Source organism: Helianthus annuus, chromosome 4 (genome assembly GCF_002127325.2).
Source record: "Helianthus annuus cultivar XRQ/B chromosome 4, HanXRQr2.0-SUNRISE, whole genome shotgun sequence".
Lineage (NCBI taxonomy): Eukaryota > Viridiplantae > Streptophyta > Magnoliopsida > Asterales > Asteraceae > Helianthus > Helianthus annuus.
The window spans coordinates 37,796,209-37,816,953 of record NC_035436.2 but is presented as its reverse complement, the minus strand read 5'-3'; the positions used below and the strand labels follow the sequence as shown (position 1 = coordinate 37,816,953).

The following is a 20,745-nucleotide window of genomic DNA, read 5'->3' as shown; positions in this document are numbered from 1 at the left end:
TTTTTATTCTTGACATCCATTGATATTGACCATCAACGGTATTCCTAAAAAACAGCCACTGCTCACATTTTTATAATTGATGCCTTGATGGTGTTAATTAGTGATATATTGAAATTATCAAATAAAAACTAGAATTAAAATGAAATTACCATTTTACCTAATCGTTACATTGCAATGAGATAAGAGTTCCTCCAATATTGTTTTCCTGATGAAATTTAATGTTAAATTAAAAAATAAAAAAATACTTGATGACTATTTGTTGCAAATCAAATCACTAATTAATGGTAATTTCTTGAGCTTTGGACTTTTAAAATATGCAAAATATGAATTTCAAACTGACGGTTATTATCTCTTAATTAAAGTTAAAATAAAAATTAGAAAAGTCATCATCACAATTGCTTTCAAATCAGATCACTGATAATATCAGTAATTTTGAAATTTTGAAATTAAAATTATGCAAGATGGTAATTTAGAATTGACGTTCTCTTTTTTTTTTTTTTCTACTTTGCATATCATTACTAATATTTATTTACTTAGGAGGGATATAAAGATATACACTACTTACCTTTTAGTTCCCAATAAACATCAGTTCCTAATAAACATCATCACAATTGCTTTCAAATCAAATCAGTAATTACTAATAATATCAGTAATTTTGAAATTCAAAATTCAAACCATATATATTTTTATCCTATAAATAAGATATAATTATCTGGTTTCACATTCAAATCTCGCTCGCTCATATATGTGAGTGTATTTTTCTCTCTCAACAGTCTTTATATGTAACAATATTTATCAAATCCCTTCATTGATTTGATCTTTAATATAAACTGAACAATTGTTTCATTTTTATACTAATAAATAAAAATAAAGTATACTTGTATGATTATTAAGCTCCTCATTTTGATTGTTTGGGTATAGTATTCTTGAAATTGGTCTTTTTTTGCAAACAGATGTTTATGGGTAAACATTTGTTTTAGCTCGAAGTTTTGTTTAAGGTCAAAAATCTGTTTATGGCCTAATTTCTGTTTATTACCAATCATCTGTTTAAGTTCAAAGTTTTGTTTTGAGTCCAGACAACAAATATATAAGGCGAAACATCTGTTTAAGCAACAACATCTGTTTAAAAGCCTGTTACAACCGCTGTTTTGGTTGAAACAGTTGATTGTTAAAACTTATCTACTGATGAAATATAACCTCTGTTTCTTCAATCTTCGTGTTGATCACTGACTTACCAAATGTCAGTGTTTAAAAAACTGTTCGGTATCCACTGATAGGATAAAATAGCCAGTGGTCACTTTTTTAGTGTCGACATCCATTGATATTGACCATCAACGGTTTTCCTAGATTTAAAATGAAATTACCATTTTACCTAATTGTTATATTGCAATGTGATAAGAGTTCCTCCAACATTATTTTCGTGATGAAATCTAATGTTAAATTAAAAAATAAAAAAATACTTTTTGACTATTTGTTGCAAATCTAATCAATAATTAATGGTAATTTCTTGAGCTTTGGACTTTTAAAATATGCAAAATATGAATTTCAAACTGACGGTTATTATCTCTTAGTTAATAGTTAAAGTTAAAATAAAAATTAGAAAAGTCATCATGACAATTGCTTTCAAATCAGATCACTAATAATATCAGTAATTTTGAAATAAAAAATATGTAAGATGGTAATTTAAAATTGACGTTCTCTTTTTTTTTTTTTTGTTTTTCCTACTTTGCATATCAGTTCCCAAAAAACATCATCACAATTGCTTTCAAATCAAATCAGTAATTACTAATTAATATCAGTAATTTTGAAATTCAAATTTCAAACCATATATATTTTTATCCTACAAATAAGATACAATTATCTGATTTCACATTCAAATCTCGCTCGCTCATATATGTGAGCGTATCTTTCTCTCTCAAATGCATCTTTCTTGTGATTTAGCAGCTAATTTCCCATTACACTTCTTTGTTCGAATGTTTGTTGATAATGTTTACATGTTATCGTTCCTGTATCATTGTTCCAACATCGTTGTTTCAATGTAAATTCGCATCCCACATCAACCTTTCAATATCGATGCTGCAGTATCATTGTTGCAACATCGTGAAAAGTTTCATGTGTTACCTTTTTTGATGGCAGAGATGCAACTTTAAAGTTACATGTGCCAATTTTTTTTTGATTTCCGTTAAATCCAAAGTCACCTTTTCTTGCACCAGGAAGATTTTCTTCTTTTAAAGAAAGTATAGATTCGTCCAATATCGTGAAAACTCAGATGTGCAATAAAAATGAAAAAGAGACGTTTGCATTTTAGGTTAGTTTCTTATTCTTATTTGTGTTGTCAGTAATATGGAGTGTGGTGATAGAGACATGCAGTTTATGGCGATGCTGGAGGACATACATCAAGAGGTTCAGCAATCGATGTAGTGGAAACTAAAGTTTATTAATTCTTGCTGTATTCTTAGATTTGAACTTTAATATTGTTCAGTATGTCATGTAATTATTGGACTTTTAGTTTTAAGGTCCTGAATAAATTTAATTTTATGAATTTTTGTTGTGTTTGATTTTTATTTATTATTTATTGTTTCAGTAGTATTTAGATTATGTTGATGTTGATTTGTGTCTGAAGATCTATTTGGTAAGTCAACAGAGGATTAATAGTGTCAAGGATTTGTTTAATGGTCAACCTCTCAAAGGTTATGGTGTGGTTATAACAGCTGATCATGCTAAGGACTGTTATAATTAACTCCTGCTCCATATAAAGACTGATGGGCTTATTGTCTCATGAGGCCTATGCACTGTTGAAGGCAAAGTCCTGTTAAAGACTAGCACTTATGGTGTAGTTATCACAGCTTCTAAAGCGGATTCAACTTTAGTATTTATGTATCAGTCCTTCTTATGTAACAGTGTTTAGTGTAGCAGTGGTTCTCTATACTTTATCTCTCGAGACAAACATATACAAACTCAAAGATGAACCACTGCCCAACAACAAAAGTGGTTCATCATCAACAGTAGATATTCTATCTTTGTTTTTGTTAACAATATTTATATGTCCAAACTGTAGATATTATATCTCTGTTTATGTTAACAGTATTTAATTTCAAACATCTGTTTATGTTCAAACAGATGTTTGAGGTCAAATATTTATTTAATTTCAAACATTTGTTTATGTCCAGATTAGATGTTTAACAGTATTTAATTTAAAACATTGTTTTAATGTTAAAATTTAAAGTTAAATTACAAAATAAAAAAAAAATCTTGATGACTATTTGTTGCAAATTAAATCAATAATTAATGCTATTAGAAAACTCATCATGACAATTGCTTTCAAATCAGATCAGCAAACTACTGCCCATAGCCAAGAAAGTATAACTTAGCAGATATTTCCTTTGGCAAACATATACCATAGCAATGGTTTTGAAATTGCCAGTAATTTCAAATTCAAAATGCCTTGGGATATATACTTTGCAATTAATGCACGTTAAGCAATCACTTCTGTCTTATGCTAAAGGCGTGTTATAGGTAAATGAATAGGTTAATTGTAATTATAATAACGTGTTTAATTTTATATTTTTCCTATGTAAATGCATTAAAAGCCTAATGAGTGTCGCATGTTATTCTTTCGTCTGACGATGTATTTAGTCATAGCCTTCTTCATTGGGTATATAAAATACATTTGGCAGAGGTTTTGATCATTACCATTTTCATCTATCTACTAAATCATCTTCAAAAATTTTGTTGACGAGATTTTCACAAGGCTCTCTGCAGGATGGAAAAATTTGGGTTTCAAGTGATTGTTGACGAGGTTTTCTCAAGGCTCTCCGCAGAAGATATTTGCCGTTTCAAATGTCTTTCCAAGAATTTTTATACGGAATTGTCAAGTCATGCATTTCAGATGATGCATGCTCTCCGAATTGGAGATTCAGTAGAAAAGAAACTATTATCCTTTAAAGACACGTCAATTGTCGTTGACGACGTAGTTGGTGGTAAGTTGGATGTTGTTAGTAGTAAAACCTTAAGTTTTCCTACCAATGTCCACTCTAGCTTCTTACGTATTCTATCTTCATTTAATGGGTTGTTGTTAGTTTCCAATGAAGGGATTTGCTGTCAGTTGATTCTTTGGAATCTAACTATTAGGCAGTATAAGGTTTTGTGTGATGACTACTTTAATTACAATCATCATCGAAACTCTGATACCGGTGGAATTTATTTTGATCAGTTCAATGATCTAAAAGTGCTGAACATCAGATGTTACCGTAATGTAACTGCTGCTCGTGTTTACTCACGACGTCGTGAGTCATGGACAGCAATAAATTCTGGTATCGTAAACAATTATAGTTCAAGTCGTTATTCATGGTCTACAGGAGTTTATGCTGATAAAACCATATATTTTATGGTTTCAAATTATTGGTATCCACTAGGTGAGAGGAACATCGTTTGTTTTGATGTTGTTAGTGAGACTTTCAGAATGCTTCACTTTCCTGAGAGTATTGTAGTTAATCCTTGCCAAGGGCATTTTTTGACCATTGCAAAGAGGTTGCATTTGATTGTTATTGGAAAGTCTGCTGAGCTAACTGCTGATTTGCTCAGATATGAAGAAGAAGGCTGGAAGAAGATGTTTGTTTTCAATAATCCTCGTGTAGTTGATTATGTTGATGCACACCGAAGTACTAATATAATTGAAGACAACAAGTGGCTGATAACAAGCATCTGGGGGGATATGATTGAAGTTGATCTGACCAATGAACTTCTGAAATACGTCCAACATGTTGACAACTACAATGGTCCGCAAGGAGCTTTACTTATCAAAACTACTGTTTCACCAATAGATTAGGAATTAGGATTCTGTATTTTATTGAATGCTATTATCTGTTTTGACAATTGTATTTTTTTATATAATTAGTTGTGTTAAAATTATTAATAATGTTTGTTATTAAAATTAAGTAAATGAATATTGATGTTTGAGAGTGTAAATTCTTGTAATATTGGCAAAGGTCTGTTTAAATGATCAAAGCTCTGTTATTGAGAACAGTTGTTTCAAAATTAAACAGTGGTTGATTGTTGAATTGGGTCAACTGATGGATGAACTTTGTATGTTGTTTAACACTTGTACTTTTTATAAATATTTAGGTTTGATAGTGTAAAAGCTTGTAATATTGGCAAAGGTATGTTTAAATGATCAAAGCTCTGTTATTGGGAACAGATGTTTGAAAATAAAACAGTGGTTGATAAATCTGTTGACTTTGGTCAACAGATTAATGTCCACAGATGTTTGGAACTACTGTTCAGAAAACTATGGTTGAAACCGCTGTTTGGTTAAAATGGTGGTTTAAAACCACTGTTTGGTTAAAATTGTGGTTGAAACCGCTGTTTGGTTAAAACGGTGATTTGAAGACAGTGTTTTTAAATAACTTTCCATGTTAGGTTCAACAGTGTTTTGAAGAGGAAAACTGTGTGAGAAGACAGTAGATCTTAACAAGTTAAACATCTGTTAAGGCTTAAACAGTTGTTTGGCCTTTAACATATGTTTGGTCTTTTATATCAGATGTTTGGACTTAAACAATTGTTTGACCTTAAACACATGTTTGACCTTAAACAGATGTTTTGCCTTAAACAGATGTTCTCCTTCTATATCAGATATTTGGACTTAAACAGATGTTTGGCCATAAACAGATGTTTGGCCTTAAACCGAACATCTGTTTAAGCTCAACATCTGTTTGACTATTTGTCAATATCTTATTGACTTTTGGTCAACATCTGTTTCAAATTTGGTCAACATCTTATTTTGTAAAAGAGGTAAAAAACAAAGATTTTTTCAAAATCCCAAATCACCCTATCATGTAAGTGCATTGAAGTAAAAGTGGAAATGATATTATTCATATGGTCTTGTTGTGCTTTTGTTTGTCCTCTAATATGAGTTCATGATCTAATCGGTGATTTGAAGACATTGTTGTTTAATCGAATTAGATGGTTGATGTAATGTGGTCGTATTACAGACAAATAGTAATTAATTAATCTAAATAACTTTCCCGAGCCCGGCAAGCAATCCCGGGTAAAAACCTAGTCTATATATGAAAGTAAAGTAAAAAACTAAGGGTGTAATGGGCACTCCTGTAAGTGGGGAGTGACCTTTCTTACCCACAGCCAATCACGCGTCACGTCAACTCCCCACTTAACTCCCCCCCCACACCCTCAATTTGATGGCTGCACTCCTCTCTTGGGGGACTTATTTTTTTTTATTTTTTTAATTAAGTTGAAAAAATAACAAAGAAAAAAAAGAAAAAAAAGGAAAATAACTTGATTGGTTGAAAATCTGGTAGGCCACCCTCTCCCTCTCTCCCTTCATGCGGTAACCTCTCGCCGAAATCCATCCCCTCCATGCGGTGAAAGTTGATGGCGGCACCTGCTTCCCGCGCGGTAACCATTCCCCGCACCTCCTCCCCGCAAAGCGCCCCCCACACCCTAAATCATTGTAGAAGCACTGTAGAAAGGAACCGTAATTCTTCTTTGGTTTAATTTAATATTATATATAATGTGTTTTTAACTATTGTAATTTTTTTTAATTTAATGAAATGTTATTTGTTTTTCAATTTTATAAATTTAGAGATTAAATAAAAAATTAATAATTGAGTAATAATTGGTAGGGGGTTATAGCATGTTATGGGGGTTATTTGTTTTGAACAGCTATTCATTAAACAAGGGCTGCTAGCAAGACGCTAGACCCAAAACAACAAGCACAATGGAAACAACATTACAAAATAAAATTACACCAATTGCTCCACGACAGTTCCTTACTCATGGATCTATTCTTTATCCATAAGAAGCCGAGCGATTTTGTGTCTTCAATGATCTTATGATCTTGGCAATGTTAGTATCCTTGCTTGAAAAAATGAGCTCGTTCCTAGCTTTCCAAAAGCACCAACAAGCCGTTAAAATAATGCCTTGTACAACTTTCCTTTTGACTCGATCAGTCTTTATGCTTTTGTGATAACCAAGGATATCTCGAACCGAAAAGGCGAAGATAGGTGGAACATTACACCAAGTGCTTATCGCTTGCCATACAATTGAAGAGATGTAACATGCTGCGAATAGGTGATCCTCGATTTCCTCGTACTCGCCACACCATTTGTATAAAGTGGATTCCACATAAACATTTCTTCTAGACAAAGCCCATCGAGTTAGCAATTAATTCATATCCGCCTTCCCATACCAAAATGTTAACTTTTTTCGAAACCCAATTGTTCCGGTCCAAGATAAAAGAAGGAGTGACCCGCTGTGTTTTGAACAAAACCTTTTTCATTGATGCAACAGAAAATTACCCATCCTTGCTTTTGGTCCAAAACCATCGATCCAGAGCATTTGACATGCTAACTTGACGCGGAAGACTTTGGCAATCATCCAACTTCCTTTTTTCCTTAGTGGAAAAATTAGACTTTTTACACCTCAAGATCCAATTTTTATTATTTTCAACTCTACTGACACAATTTTCAACCACACGCTTATTTTTTTTCTGTTTGAAAATGCTTGGATAAATATCTTTTAACGACTCCCTAGTGATCCATGGATCTTTATAATCGGGTCATATCGCCCCGACTGACAACACCTTTTATTAGACTAGAAAAAGGAGACGTTCTGGCTGGATAAATGATTTTCCAGTTTAGCGACTGAAACCCAAACACTTCAATTGTTCTTATCATGAGGGAGACTTGGCCATGATCTATAAGAAGAACGCAAAGAAACAATAATTTTTCTCCACAATGCATTGGTTTCATTTTTGAAACGCCACCACCATTTCGTGAGCAGCGGGATGTTTTCGTCTCAGAGAGGCCTGAGACCCAAACCGCCCGCGTCCTTTGGTTTTGCAGTTTTCTCCCAACACACCCAACTCATCTTATAATTGCCATCGTTCTTACCCCCAAAAAAAATTCTACGCTTCACTTCCAACTTATCGATCACACATTGAGGGGCCCTATAAAGAGAAAAGAAATATGTTCGAATGGTCTCTAAAATTGCTTTGAGAATAGTCAACCTGCCACCCATGGATAACGTGGAAGATTTCCAAACCGACAATCTTCTATCTAACACTTCAAGCACCGGCTCCCAGTTTAGCATACGGTTCATATTGGAACCGATTCGTAACCCAAAGTAGGCACAAGGAAGAGAATCGACTTTGCATTTGATTTCATTAGCCATATTAATCACCTCATTTTGATGAACTCCAACTCCAAACAAGCTGGATTTAAAATAGTTAATCTTGAGACCGGGTACTAAGTAGAAGCATCTAAGCAATCGAGCAATGTTATTTACATTTCTCCTTGACCATTCACCGACGATGATTGCGTCGTCGGCGAACAACAAGTGGGAAATAACGGGTCCTTCATTTGGAGATTTAAACCCATGGAAAAGTTCCACTTCGACCGCCATCGACGTCATACACGAGAACGCTTCCTTGCCAATAATAAACAAAAAGTGAGATAGCGGGTCTCCTTGTCTCACACCCCTTTGAAATTGGAATTCAGAGGAAGGCGACTCATTTTGTTGGTGCATATGTCTGTCGACTTCGTCTTGTATCAAGTCTTGTACTTGAATAGATAGATCAGGGCACGAAAAACGAGAAAACATGTTAAAAGGTTGATTTCGCACGAAATGGATAAGCTATTTCGCACGAAATGACTTTGTCATTTCGTATGAAATGAGCTTGGCCATTTCGCATGAATGATTTCGTGCGAAATACCCTTGCCTATAAATAGTAGGTGGTGCCATCTCATTTGTAACTTTCTGGTTTCAGTACCGAACTGTTGCCGAAGTGTCTACTCGCTGTAAAACGTTGTTATATCAATCAAAAGACAGTTTAAAGTGAATTGCAAGCTGAATCAACTTGATACGTTTGTTTCTGCCTCTCGTATTGAGCAAAAACTCTTCTGATCGACTCATTTGGTCGTGCATTCGATCCTACAAGTGGTATCAGAGCTCAGGAGGAAGAGTTTTTACCATTTCAGCTGCAAATTCTGATTTCTACACCTTCTTTTCAAAATTAAATTTGATTTCACGGATAAAATGGCTTAATTTTCTCACATTATATGCGAAACAGTGTTTTAACAAAGCCTTGAAAGAATCAGACCTTAATTCAGCTTAAAACTTGATCAATTTGACAAAATCATGGCCGAGATGATGACATCAGCAGCATTTCGCATGAATTGAAGATTTCATTTCGCACGAAATCACTTAGTTTCATTCATTTCGCACGAAATACCACATTTATTTCGCACGAAATAGCTTGATTAGTTCTCTTTTCGCACAAAAAAGCTATTTCGTTTGAAATTGCATCATAAATTCATTTCGTACGAAACAACATACTTATTTCGCTTGAAATTTTTGTTATTTCGTACGAAATCAGTTATTTCGCACGAAATCACTTCATTTCGCACGATGTTGGTATTTTGTTTGACTATTTCGCATGAAATCATTCATTTCGTGTGAAAGTCTTTATTTCGTGTGAATTCATTGTGACAACCCTCACAAAACCAGGTATCCGTACGATTTAATTAATTATTAATTTGTGACAACCCGAAACCTAGAACCTTCGTTGTGTCTTGATGCGATATACTTGTACATTATGTGATTAGTTGAATGATTAAACTTAATGGTAATGTGAACCTTTTTATGTGATATGTGCTTGTTATGTGTGCATTGTATATATTTATACGTGTTATAAGGGAACCGAGAACCCAACCCGAAAACAAAGAACCCGACTCGAGACCATGAGGTCTCGAGTGAATAGTGACCGAATGGGCCTTTGGGCCGAGAACCTAGTGGCCGGTTGGACCATTGGGCCGTAAACCCACTCGAAACCCATAAGGGTGCAACACTTGGAACTTGACTATAAATACACCACCCTTAGTTATTTTACCATTTTGTTGAACATTAGAACACACACACTCTCCTACTTCTCTCTCACTTAAACTCTAGAACACAAACACTTCATCATTTTCGAACCTTTGAAGTTTGGATCGGCTCACACTCGAATCGGCTAGAAGCTTCACACACACCTCACCAAACCGGTTAGTATCCATGATGTTTTGACTTATATTTGTTGTGTTTGTGCTTGAATGGATGTATGCATGAGATGATGTTTAGTGTTAGGATTTACATGATGATTCTTGATGTGCATAATGTTGATAATCGGCTAAAGGGTCTTGATTTCGGATATATATATATAGCATGATGGATTTTGGTGTTTTGTGTTTGAATGAGGTTGAACTATTTATGTTGATGAACATGAAACCGGGTTACATATGTCATATATTCGGCCTAGTATAGAACCGAGCCTATGGTGTTATGTTAGATAAATGAGATTGTTAACCATGATTATGCTTATGATTGATGCAAAATGTGTTAGAATAAGGTTGAATATGTGATGAATATGCTTTGAATGTATGAAGAACACTTTGAATGATAGTTGAAGATTGAAAACCCTTGTGATTTTGATCCATCTTTGACTAGTAGCCTGATTAGGAAAACTGTTAGTGGAATGCTATTGGTTATTTCCTGATTTGGGCCTGATTATATTGTACTAATGGGACTGATACATCTGCATCAACACGTGAACATGAAAACGACTGCTACCGACTCGCAATCACACGGTTGCGACTCGCAACCACAGCGTGATGACTCGAGACCACGCGGTTGCGACTCGCAACCATAACAGGACAAGCCGAGACCACAGGTTACGAGTCCCGTTGCGACTCGAGACCTTAGCATGATGAACCGAGACTACGGTTGCGACACCGGTTGCGACTCGCAACCACCTGAGATCAGCACACACAGCATGACTCGAGACCATGCTTGCGAGTCCGGTTGCGACTCGAGACCACACTTTTGGGCCTTAGTTAATGGGCCAGACTGATGGGCTTCTGTGTTAACTGCTTTTACGTGTTTGGGCCTAAGTAGTTGGGCTGAACTTGTGAACCGTATGTGCTACTGTTGATTAAGAACACTGTGAACTGTTACTGCTAAACGTGCTTGCCAAACGTGTTGAACATTTGTGCACTACTTGGTTCGAATCTGATTATACGTGATAACCGTGTTAGGACGTTATTGACTACTTGCGACTTGATTGACTTTCTGTGATTAACTGCCGAGCAAACCAAGGTGAGTTCACACCCTCTACAAAGCATGGGATTCCCTGGGTTGGGAACGGGGTTAAGGAACGTGGGTTCCTCGTCCTCCTTGGGTAGGACGTCAGTGGTTCAGGAATGTGATTCCTCGTCCGGACGGACGGATAAACGTACTAGACTAAAACTCTATCACGAAGTCCCTCCTTTTTGTATCGACTAATCGCCGGGCCAATGGCGAGCGGGTCATTAGTTAGATAGCGCTATTTAGGTCTGACAAGCCTCACACCGTGCCGCAGAGGACGGGCGTGAACTAATGGATCTGGGGCACGTCAATGATGATAGACATTGATGTTTTCAGGGCACATAAACATGACTACAGTCAGCAGTCGATATGGTAACGAGTCTAGTGTACGCATGGGGTAGCCCCCACGGCCGAAATGCCTGATAACTAACATGGGGTAGCCCCCACGGCTGGAGAGCCAGATGATGTACATGGGGTAGCCCCCACGGCCGGAGTGCCAGAAGATTCACATGGGGTAGCCCCCACGGCCGGAGTGCCGGAGTAACTGGGAACGAACATGTCACGTTTTTAAACTATGGGGTAACCCCCACGGCAGGATGCCAGTTAAAGGAAACTGTTTTCGGAATAACTAAAACAAACGCCCACCCGTGAACTCACTCAACTAGTTGTTGACTCGTTACTACATGCTTTGCAGGACCATAGGTACTCAGTGGGAGCTTGCATGGAGGAGGATCGTTGTGGGACACGGATTGCTGCGTGCTATGTTAAACTTGGGAACTTTTGTTATAACTTTAAACTTATGCTTCCGCTTGCAACTTAAACTTGTTTGTTTTGAAACACCAATCGTATTGGTTAAACTTTTATGATCATTATATGCTTGTTCAGTATGATTGGTGGCTGGATCCTGGTCAGTCACGCCTCCAAGCGGTAGTACTCCGCAGGTGGGATTTTGGGGGTGTGACAGATTGGTATCAGAGCCATTGGTTATAGTGAACTTGGTTTTAATAAAGGAGAAACGTTTTTTTGTTAAAACCAGACTATAACCGGAACAGTGCTCAACGGTCCACAACGACACTTCGCTCCTCATGCAAGACTCGACGTTCTAGGTAATATGATGTATGTATATTGCCTACTTGTTAGTTGCGTAGTACATTGCTCATAGTATGCTTGATTAGTATAACTACTGTTGTTTGAACACGTGCGTGCTTACTCTGTCCTACTATCGTACTTTCGCGAACCTCTCTCACACGTGTTACTCTTATTATGAAGAACCATGTCTGGACGCGTTAACATGACACAAGCCCAGTTGACGGCTTTGATCAACGAACGAGTTGCCGCAGCGCTCGCAGCTGCACACGCAGGAGGTATATCCTGCAGTCCGAAATTGTTCTAGGATCATTTGGATCCTACTCTCGTGAACCAACCTTTGTGTTAAACTCTGTCTTTCTTTCACCTACCTTAGGTCAGTATGCTCAAGCACCGGTGTGCACTTTTAAGACCTTTATGGACTGTCGACCCACTACTTTTAGCGGAACTGAAGGAGCAGTAGGTCTCCTACACTGGTTTGAGAAACTGGAGTCTGTGTTCGAAATGTGTGAATGCCCTGAAGCGCGCAGGGTGAAGTATGCTACTGGTACTCTCGAGGGTTTGGCTCTCACGTGGTGGAATGCTCAAGTGCAGATGTTAGGGTTGGTTGCTGCCAACGCCACCCCATGGGAAACCTTCAAGGAAATGATCAGGGAGGAATACTGTAGTCGTGACGACATCCACAAACTGGAAGATGAGTTCTACAATCTCAAGATGTCGGGGTCAGAGATTGAGGCATACACTAAGAGATCGCATGAGCTTGCTTTGTTGTGTCCTACTATGGTGGATCCCCCATATAAGCGAATTGAACTTTATCTCAAGGGCTTGGTGCCAGAGATCCAAAGTCATGTGACTTCAGCGAACTTGACTACTATCCAGCAGGTTGTTCAGTTGGCTCACCGTCTCACTGACCAAGCGGTGGAGCAGAACAAGTTACCGAAGCGCATAGGTGCTGCAACTACTTCTGGTGCTTCTAGTGGGGATAAACGGAAATGGGATGGAACTTCAAGCAGGGGTTCAACTTCGGTGCAAACTCAGTCTCAGCAGAGAAAGACGGATGATCACAAGAGCCCCAGTCAGCAATCGTCTGGTGGTCAAAGTCATGGTGGGTACAAAGGAAATCACCCCAAGTGCAATCGTTGCAACCTACACCACAGTGGGCCATGCACCAGGGGCAACTGTCATCGATGCAACAAGCCTGGTCATGTTGCAAAAGATTGCAGGAGCGCATACCCTGTCAATCAGAATCGTCAGCAACCTCAGCAGAACCAGCGACAGCAGCAGGGTAACAACAAAGGGTGCTTTCAGTGTGGAGCTGAAGGTCATTTCAAGAAGGATTGTCCCCAACTGAACCAGAACAACAACAACAACAACCAGGGGAGGGGAATGGTAACAATGGGAACAACAACAATGGTGCTAGGGGACGAGTGTTCGTGATTGGTCAAGGTGAAGCAAGGAATGATCCCAACGTGGTGACGGGTAAGTTCCTCCTCGACGACTTTTATGTTACAGTCTTATTTGATTTGGGTGCCGATACTAGCTATGTGTCACTAGAAGTTAGTAAGATGCTTAAGCGTATTCCTACACCCCTGAGCGACAAGCACACTGTAGAGCTAGCTAATGGTAAGAGTTTAGAAGCCTCGCACGTAGTCAAGGGTTGCCAGCTTATTCTCGCTAACCAGACCTTCTCTATCGATCTTATTCCTATTGTTCTGGGTAGTTTCGACGTTGTCATTGGGATGGATTGGTTGTCCCAACACCGAGCAGAGATTCTTTGCAACGAGAAGATCGTTCGTATTCCTGGTTTAGGTAGTGAACCTCTCATGATTCGTGGCGACAAGAGAAGTGCTGTTGAGAACATCATCTCTCTTCTTAAGGCTCAGAAATGCTTACGAAAGGGGCACACTGCGATTTTGGCTCTAGTTACTGATACCACAGAGAAGGAGAGGAAGTTAGAAGATTTTCCGGTTGTACGCGACTATCCTGAGGTATTCCCAGAGGAATTACCTGGTCTTCCGCCCCATCGCCAAGTCGAGTTTCAGATTGATCTAGCTCCTGGAGCCGCGCCTGTAGCCCGTACACCTTATCGTTTAGCGCCATCAGAGTTGGAAGAACTCTCCACGCAACTACAAGAACTCCTGGATAAAGGTTTTATTCGTCCTAGCTCATCGCCTTGGGGAGCCCCAGTACTTTTTGTGAAGAAGAAGGATGGTACCTTCAGAATGTGTATCGACTACCGAGAACTTAACAAAGTGACTGTGAAGAATCGTTATCCTCTACCGCGTATTGACGACTTGTTCGACCAGTTGCAGGGGTCGAGCTACTATTCGAAGATCGATCTGAGATCGGGATATCACCAGCTGAGAGTTCGGGAAGAGGATGTCTCTAAGACAGCCTTTAGGACTCGATATGGGCACTATGAGTTTCTGGTCATGCCGTTTGGGCTGACGAACGCACCGGCAGTTTTTATGGATTTGATGAATCGAGTGTGCAAGCCGTACCTGGACAAGTTTGTTATAGTCTTTATCGACGACATCCTGATCTATTCTAAGAGCAAAGAAGAGCACGAACAACATCTACGACTTATTTTGGAACTCCTTCGGAAGGAACAGCTTTACGCGAAATTCTCGAAATGCGACTTCTGGCTTCGAGAGGTCCATTTCCTAGGGCATGTGGTGAACAAGGATGGGATTCACGTTGATCCATCCAAAGTGGACTCTATTAAGAACTGGCCTGCGCCCCGCACACCAAAGGAAATTCGCCAATTTTTGGGATTGGCAGGTTACTACAGGAGATTCATTAAGGATTTTTCTAAGATTGCGCAGCCTCTGACCTTGCTAACGCAGAAAGGCGTTGTTTATCATTGGGGAAATGCACAAGAGTTAGCTTTTCAGCATCTAAAGGATAGACTTTGTAGTGCACCTATCCTTTCACTGCCAGAGGGCACAGATGATTTTGTGGTTTACTGTGATGCATCAATTCAAGGTCTTGGTTGTGTATTGATGCAACGAGATAAAGTCATAGCCTACGCCTCACGACAACTCAAAGTTCACGAGAAGAACTACACTACGCATGATTTAGAGCTGGGAGCTGTTGTTTTCGCACTTAAGTTATGGCGGCATTACCTGTACGGAACCAAGTGCGCCATCTACACTGACCACAGGAGTTTAGAGCACATATTCAAGCAGAAGGAACTGAATATGCGGCAGCGACGATGGGTCGAGCTGCTGAATGATTACGAGTGCTCTATCAGGTATCACCCGGGCAAGGCCAATGTTGTGGCCGACGCCCTGAGTCGGAAGGACACGGCGCCTAAGCGCGTAAGAGCTTTACAACTCACGATACATTCTAGTTTACCTTCGCAGATACGAGCTGCTCAGATAGAAGCACTGAAACCAGAAAACGTTAGAGCAGAAGCTCTACGCGGGTCAAGGCAACGCTTAGAACAGAAGGAAGACGGTGCTTATTATGTAACAGGACGCATTTGGGTCCCACTCTATGGCGACTTACGAGAACTTGTGATGGATGAAGCGCACAAATCTCGCTACTCAGTACACCCTGGTTCGGATAAGATGTACCACGATATTAAAACTACGTATTGGTGGCCTAGCATGAAGGCCCACATAGCAACTTATGTCAGCAAGTGTTTGACTTGTGCGCGAGTCAAGACGGAATATCAGAAACCTTCAGGCCTACTCCAACAACCAGAGATACCACAATGGAAATGGGAGCAAATTTCCATGGATTTCGTTACTGGCCTACCTAGATCACAGCGCGGAAACGATACTATCTGGGTGATCGTGGATCGACTCACAAAATCCGCACACTTCTTGGCAATCAAGGAAACAGATAAATTCTCCACTCTGGCGGAGATATACCTCAAGGAAGTTGTTTCGAGGCACGGGGTGCCCACTTCTATCATCTCTGATCGAGATGCACGTTTTACTTCGGAACTGTGGCAGGCAATGCACAAGTCTTTTGGCTCACGTTTAGATATGAGCACAGCATATCACCCACAGACGGACGGGCAGTCCGAACGCACTATCCAGACATTAGAAGACATGCTTCGCGCTTGTGTAATCGACTTTGGTAACAGCTGGGAAAGGCATCTGCCACTCGTAGAATTCTCGTACAATAACAGCTACCACACCAGCATTAAAGCTGCTCCGTTTGAGGCATTGTACGGACGTAAATGCCGGTCACCTCTCTGTTGGGCAGAGGTGGGGGATAGTCAAATCACTGGTCCAGAACATGTGGTAGACACTACTGAGCGGATTGCTCAAATACGACAACGCATGGCGGCGGCTCGTGACCGTCAGAAGGCCTACGCCGATAAGGGCAGGAAACCACTTGAGCTCCAGGTTGGGGAGCGGGTATTACTCAAAGTTTCACCCTGGAAGGGTGTGGTTCGTTTTGGTAAACGCGGCAAACTTAACCCACGATACGTTGGACCTTTCGAAATTCTTGAGAAAATAGGCAAGGTGGCCTACCGACTGAAATTACCAGCAGAACTCGGTGCAGTTCACAACGTCTTCCATGTGTCGAATCTGAAGAAGTGCCTGTCAGATGAGACGCACGTAGTTCCTCTGAAGGAACTCACGATCGACGAACAGTTGAAATTCGTCGAAGAACCTGTCGAGATCACGGACCGGGATGTTAAGGTCCTCAAGAGCACTAGAATACCTCTTGTTCGAGTTCGTTGGAACTCACGTCGCGGCCCAGAGTTTACCTGGGAGCGCGAAGATCGGATGAAACAAAAGTATCCCCAACTGTTTGAGAACAGTACAAACGCTACTGAGGCTGAAGCTACGGAATTTCGGGACGAAATTCCAGATCAACGGGGGGTGGATGTGACACCCCAGGATAACCGGGAAAACCTTACAACTTGACTAGCTTCCTCAGTGAGTGTCATCAAATTTCGGGACGAAATTTCTTTCAACTTGGGGATGATGTGACAACCCGAAACCTAGAACCTTCGTTGTGTCTTGATGCGATATACTTGTACATTATGTGATTAGTTGAATGATTAAACTTAATGGTAATGTGAACCTTTTTATGTGATATGTGCTTGTTATGTGTGCATTGTATATATTTATACGTGTTATAAGGGAACCGAGAACCCAACCCGAAAACAAAGAACCCGACTCGAGACCATGAGGTCTCGAGTGAATAGTGACCGAATGGGCCTTTGGGCCGAGAACCTAGTGGCCGGTTGGACCATTGGGCCGTAAACCCACTCGAAACCCATAAGGGTGCAACACTTGGAACTTGACTATAAATACACCACCCTTAGTTATTTTACCATTTTGTTGAACATTAGAACACACACACTCTCCTACTTCTCTCTCACTTAAACTCTAGAACACAAACACTTCATCATTTTCGAACCTTTGAAGTTTGGATCGGCTCACACTCGAATCGGCTAGAAGCTTCACACACACCTCACCAAACCGGTTAGTATCCATGATGTTTTGACTTATATTTGTTGTGTTTGTGCTTGAATGGATGTATGCATGAGATGATGTTTAGTGTTAGGATTTACATGATGATTCTTGATGTGCATAATGTTGATAATCGGCTAAAGGGTCTTGATTTCGGATATATATATATAGCATGATGGATTTTGGTGTTTTGTGTTTGAATGAGGTTGAACTATTTATGTTGATGAACATGAAACCGGGTTACATATGTCATATATTCGGCCTAGTATAGAACCGAGCCTATGGTGTTATGTTAGATAAATGAGATTGTTAACCATGATTATGCTTATGATTGATGCAAAATGTGTTAGAATAAGGTTGAATATGTGATGAATATGCTTTGAATGTATGAAGAACACTTTGAATGATAGTTGAAGATTGAAAACCCTTGTGATTTTGATCCATCTTTGACTAGTAGCCTGATTAGGAAAACTGTTAGTGGAATGCTATTGGTTATTTCCTGATTTGGGCCTGATTATATTGTACTAATGGGACTGATACATCTGCATCAACACGTGAACATGAAAACGACTGCTACCGACTCGCAATCACACGGTTGCGACTCGCAACCACAGCGTGATGACTCGAGACCACGCGGTTGCGACTCGCAACCATAACAGGACAAGCCGAGACCACAGGTTACGAGTCCCGTTGCGACTCGAGACCTTAGCATGATGAACCGAGACTACGGTTGCGACACCGGTTGCGACTCGCAACCACCTGAGATCAGCACACACAGCATGACTCGAGACCATGCTTGCGAGTCCGGTTGCGACTCGAGACCACACTTTTGGGCCTTAGTTAATGGGCCAGACTGATGGGCTTCTGTGTTAACTGCTTTTACGTGTTTGGGCCTAAGTAGTTGGGCTGAACTTGTGAACCGTATGTGCTACTGTTGATTAAGAACACTGTGAACTGTTACTGCTAAACGTGCTTGCCAAACGTGTTGAACATTTGTGCACTACTTGGTTCGAATCTGATTATACGTGATAACCGTGTTAGGACGTTATTGACTACTTGCGACTTGATTGACTTTCTGTGATTAACTGCCGAGCAAACCAAGGTGAGTTCACACCCTCTACAAAGCATGGGATTCCCTGGGTTGGGAACGGGGTTAAGGAACGTGGGTTCCTCGTCCTCCTTGGGTAGGACGTCAGTGGTTCAGGAATGTGATTCCTCGTCCGGACGGACGGATAAACGTACTAGACTAAAACTCTATCACGAAGTCCCTCCTTTTTGTATCGACTAATCGCCGGGCCAATGGCGAGCGGGTCATTAGTTAGATAGCGCTATTTAGGTCTGACAAGCCTCACACCGTGCCGCAGAGGACGGGCGTGAACTAATGGATCTGGGGCACGTCAATGATGATAGACATTGATGTTTTCAGGGCACATAAACATGACTACAGTCAGCAGTCGATATGGTAACGAGTCTAGTGTACGCATGGGGTAGCCCCCACGGCCGAAATGCCTGATAACTAACATGGGGTAGCCCCCACGGCTGGAGAGCCAGATGATGTACATGGGGTAGCCCCCACGGCCGGAGTGCCAGAAGATTCACATGGGGTAGCCCCCACGGCCGGAGTGCCGGAGTAACTGGGAACGAACATGTCACGTTTTTAAACTATGGGGTAACCCCCACGGCAGGATGCCAGTTAAAGGAAACTGTTTTCGGAATAACTAAAACAAACGCCCACCCGTGAACTCACTCAACTAGTTGTTGACTCGTTACTACATGCTTTGCAGGACCATAGGTACTCAGTGGGAGCTTGCATGGAGGAGGATCGTTGTGGGACACGGATTGCTGCGTGCTATGTTAAACTTGGGAACTTTTGTTATAACTTTAAACTTATGCTTCCGCTTGCAACTTAAACTTGTTTGTTTTGAAACACCAATCGTATTGGTTAAACTTTTATGATCATTATATGCTTGTTCAGTATGATTGGTGGCTGGATCCTGGTCAGTCACGCCTCCAAGCGGTAGTACTCCGCAGGTGGGATTTTGGGGGTGTGACATAATTGTTGCCTAATTACTGTGCTTAACTGAGATTTCTGATAAACTGCTACTTGACTGTTGATACTTGTACATGTCTGCATCATACCTTGATTTCTGTCACTACATTATTTATTTACTGAACTCTAGTGACAAACATGATGCACAGTAGCACAGTAGCACTTGAACGGATAACCTATTGAACATGCTGATATAGCCAGCATCAGGCAAACACTGCCTCTAAAGGCCTGAATGAGCCAGAAATATTTTACTACACCCATAGTGTGTGTTGGGATACAAGGGTTGTTAAACTGCGTCTCTAGGAATAAGATACAGAGATTGGATGTGCCTAAAACGTACTCTAAGCACAAAACACAGCACTTTTATCAACATACTAGCTTCTAGCTAATTAATAAAGTGCCAAAACATGGGGAAATATTCCTGACACTTTGCTGAATAAATTGTGTCGCTAAAAATATTATTTACGACGCTTAAAGGATTACTTAAGCACTTTAACGGATTACTATCCAACCGAACAACCGGACTATACCCGGAACACAAAAATATTGCCAAAAATATTATTAGTCTTTTTCTGAGCCAGTTAGGGTCCCTGATTACCCTAACACCCGCTTTATAACGCGTCATGCAACTAACGGGGTTAATCTCTAAAGTAACCGACTTAACGTAACTGAACACTAACTGAACATTTGGAATCGAACCAAGTGACCCCCCCTTGGGCCGGTTTGGTCCCTTTGTAACTAGGGAGTACACCTTTTGATTATTTTATTTGATTTTGTGGATATCTAGAGAACATGTTAACCTTTGGATTATGGCACTTGATTTTCTCTATATATACACACACACACACACTAGAGAATCATCCACAACTCACCAACTCAACACTCTCTCTTGCTCTCTTCTACTCTCGGCCGAGAGCACCTCACATCCATCCATCCATTTCGGTTTCCATCTTGCAAGTTCCAAGTATATACAAGTGTCGAGGATCACGTATAAGGAGCCTTGAAGCAAGCGGAAGTTGAAGGACCTCGTTTCTT

At 40.1% G+C, this 20,745-nt stretch overlaps 1 protein-coding gene across 1 annotated transcript; it reads right to left on the bottom strand.

The window, feature by feature from the left end:
- Positions 1-7,812: 7,812 nt before the first annotated feature.
- Positions 7,813-8,418, bottom strand: LOC110933227. Its single transcript, XM_022176459.1, has one exon. The coding sequence runs from the start codon at positions 8,416-8,418 to the stop codon at positions 7,813-7,815; it is 606 nt and encodes a 201-aa protein (XP_022032151.1).
- Positions 8,419-20,745: the final 12,327 nt, after the last annotated feature.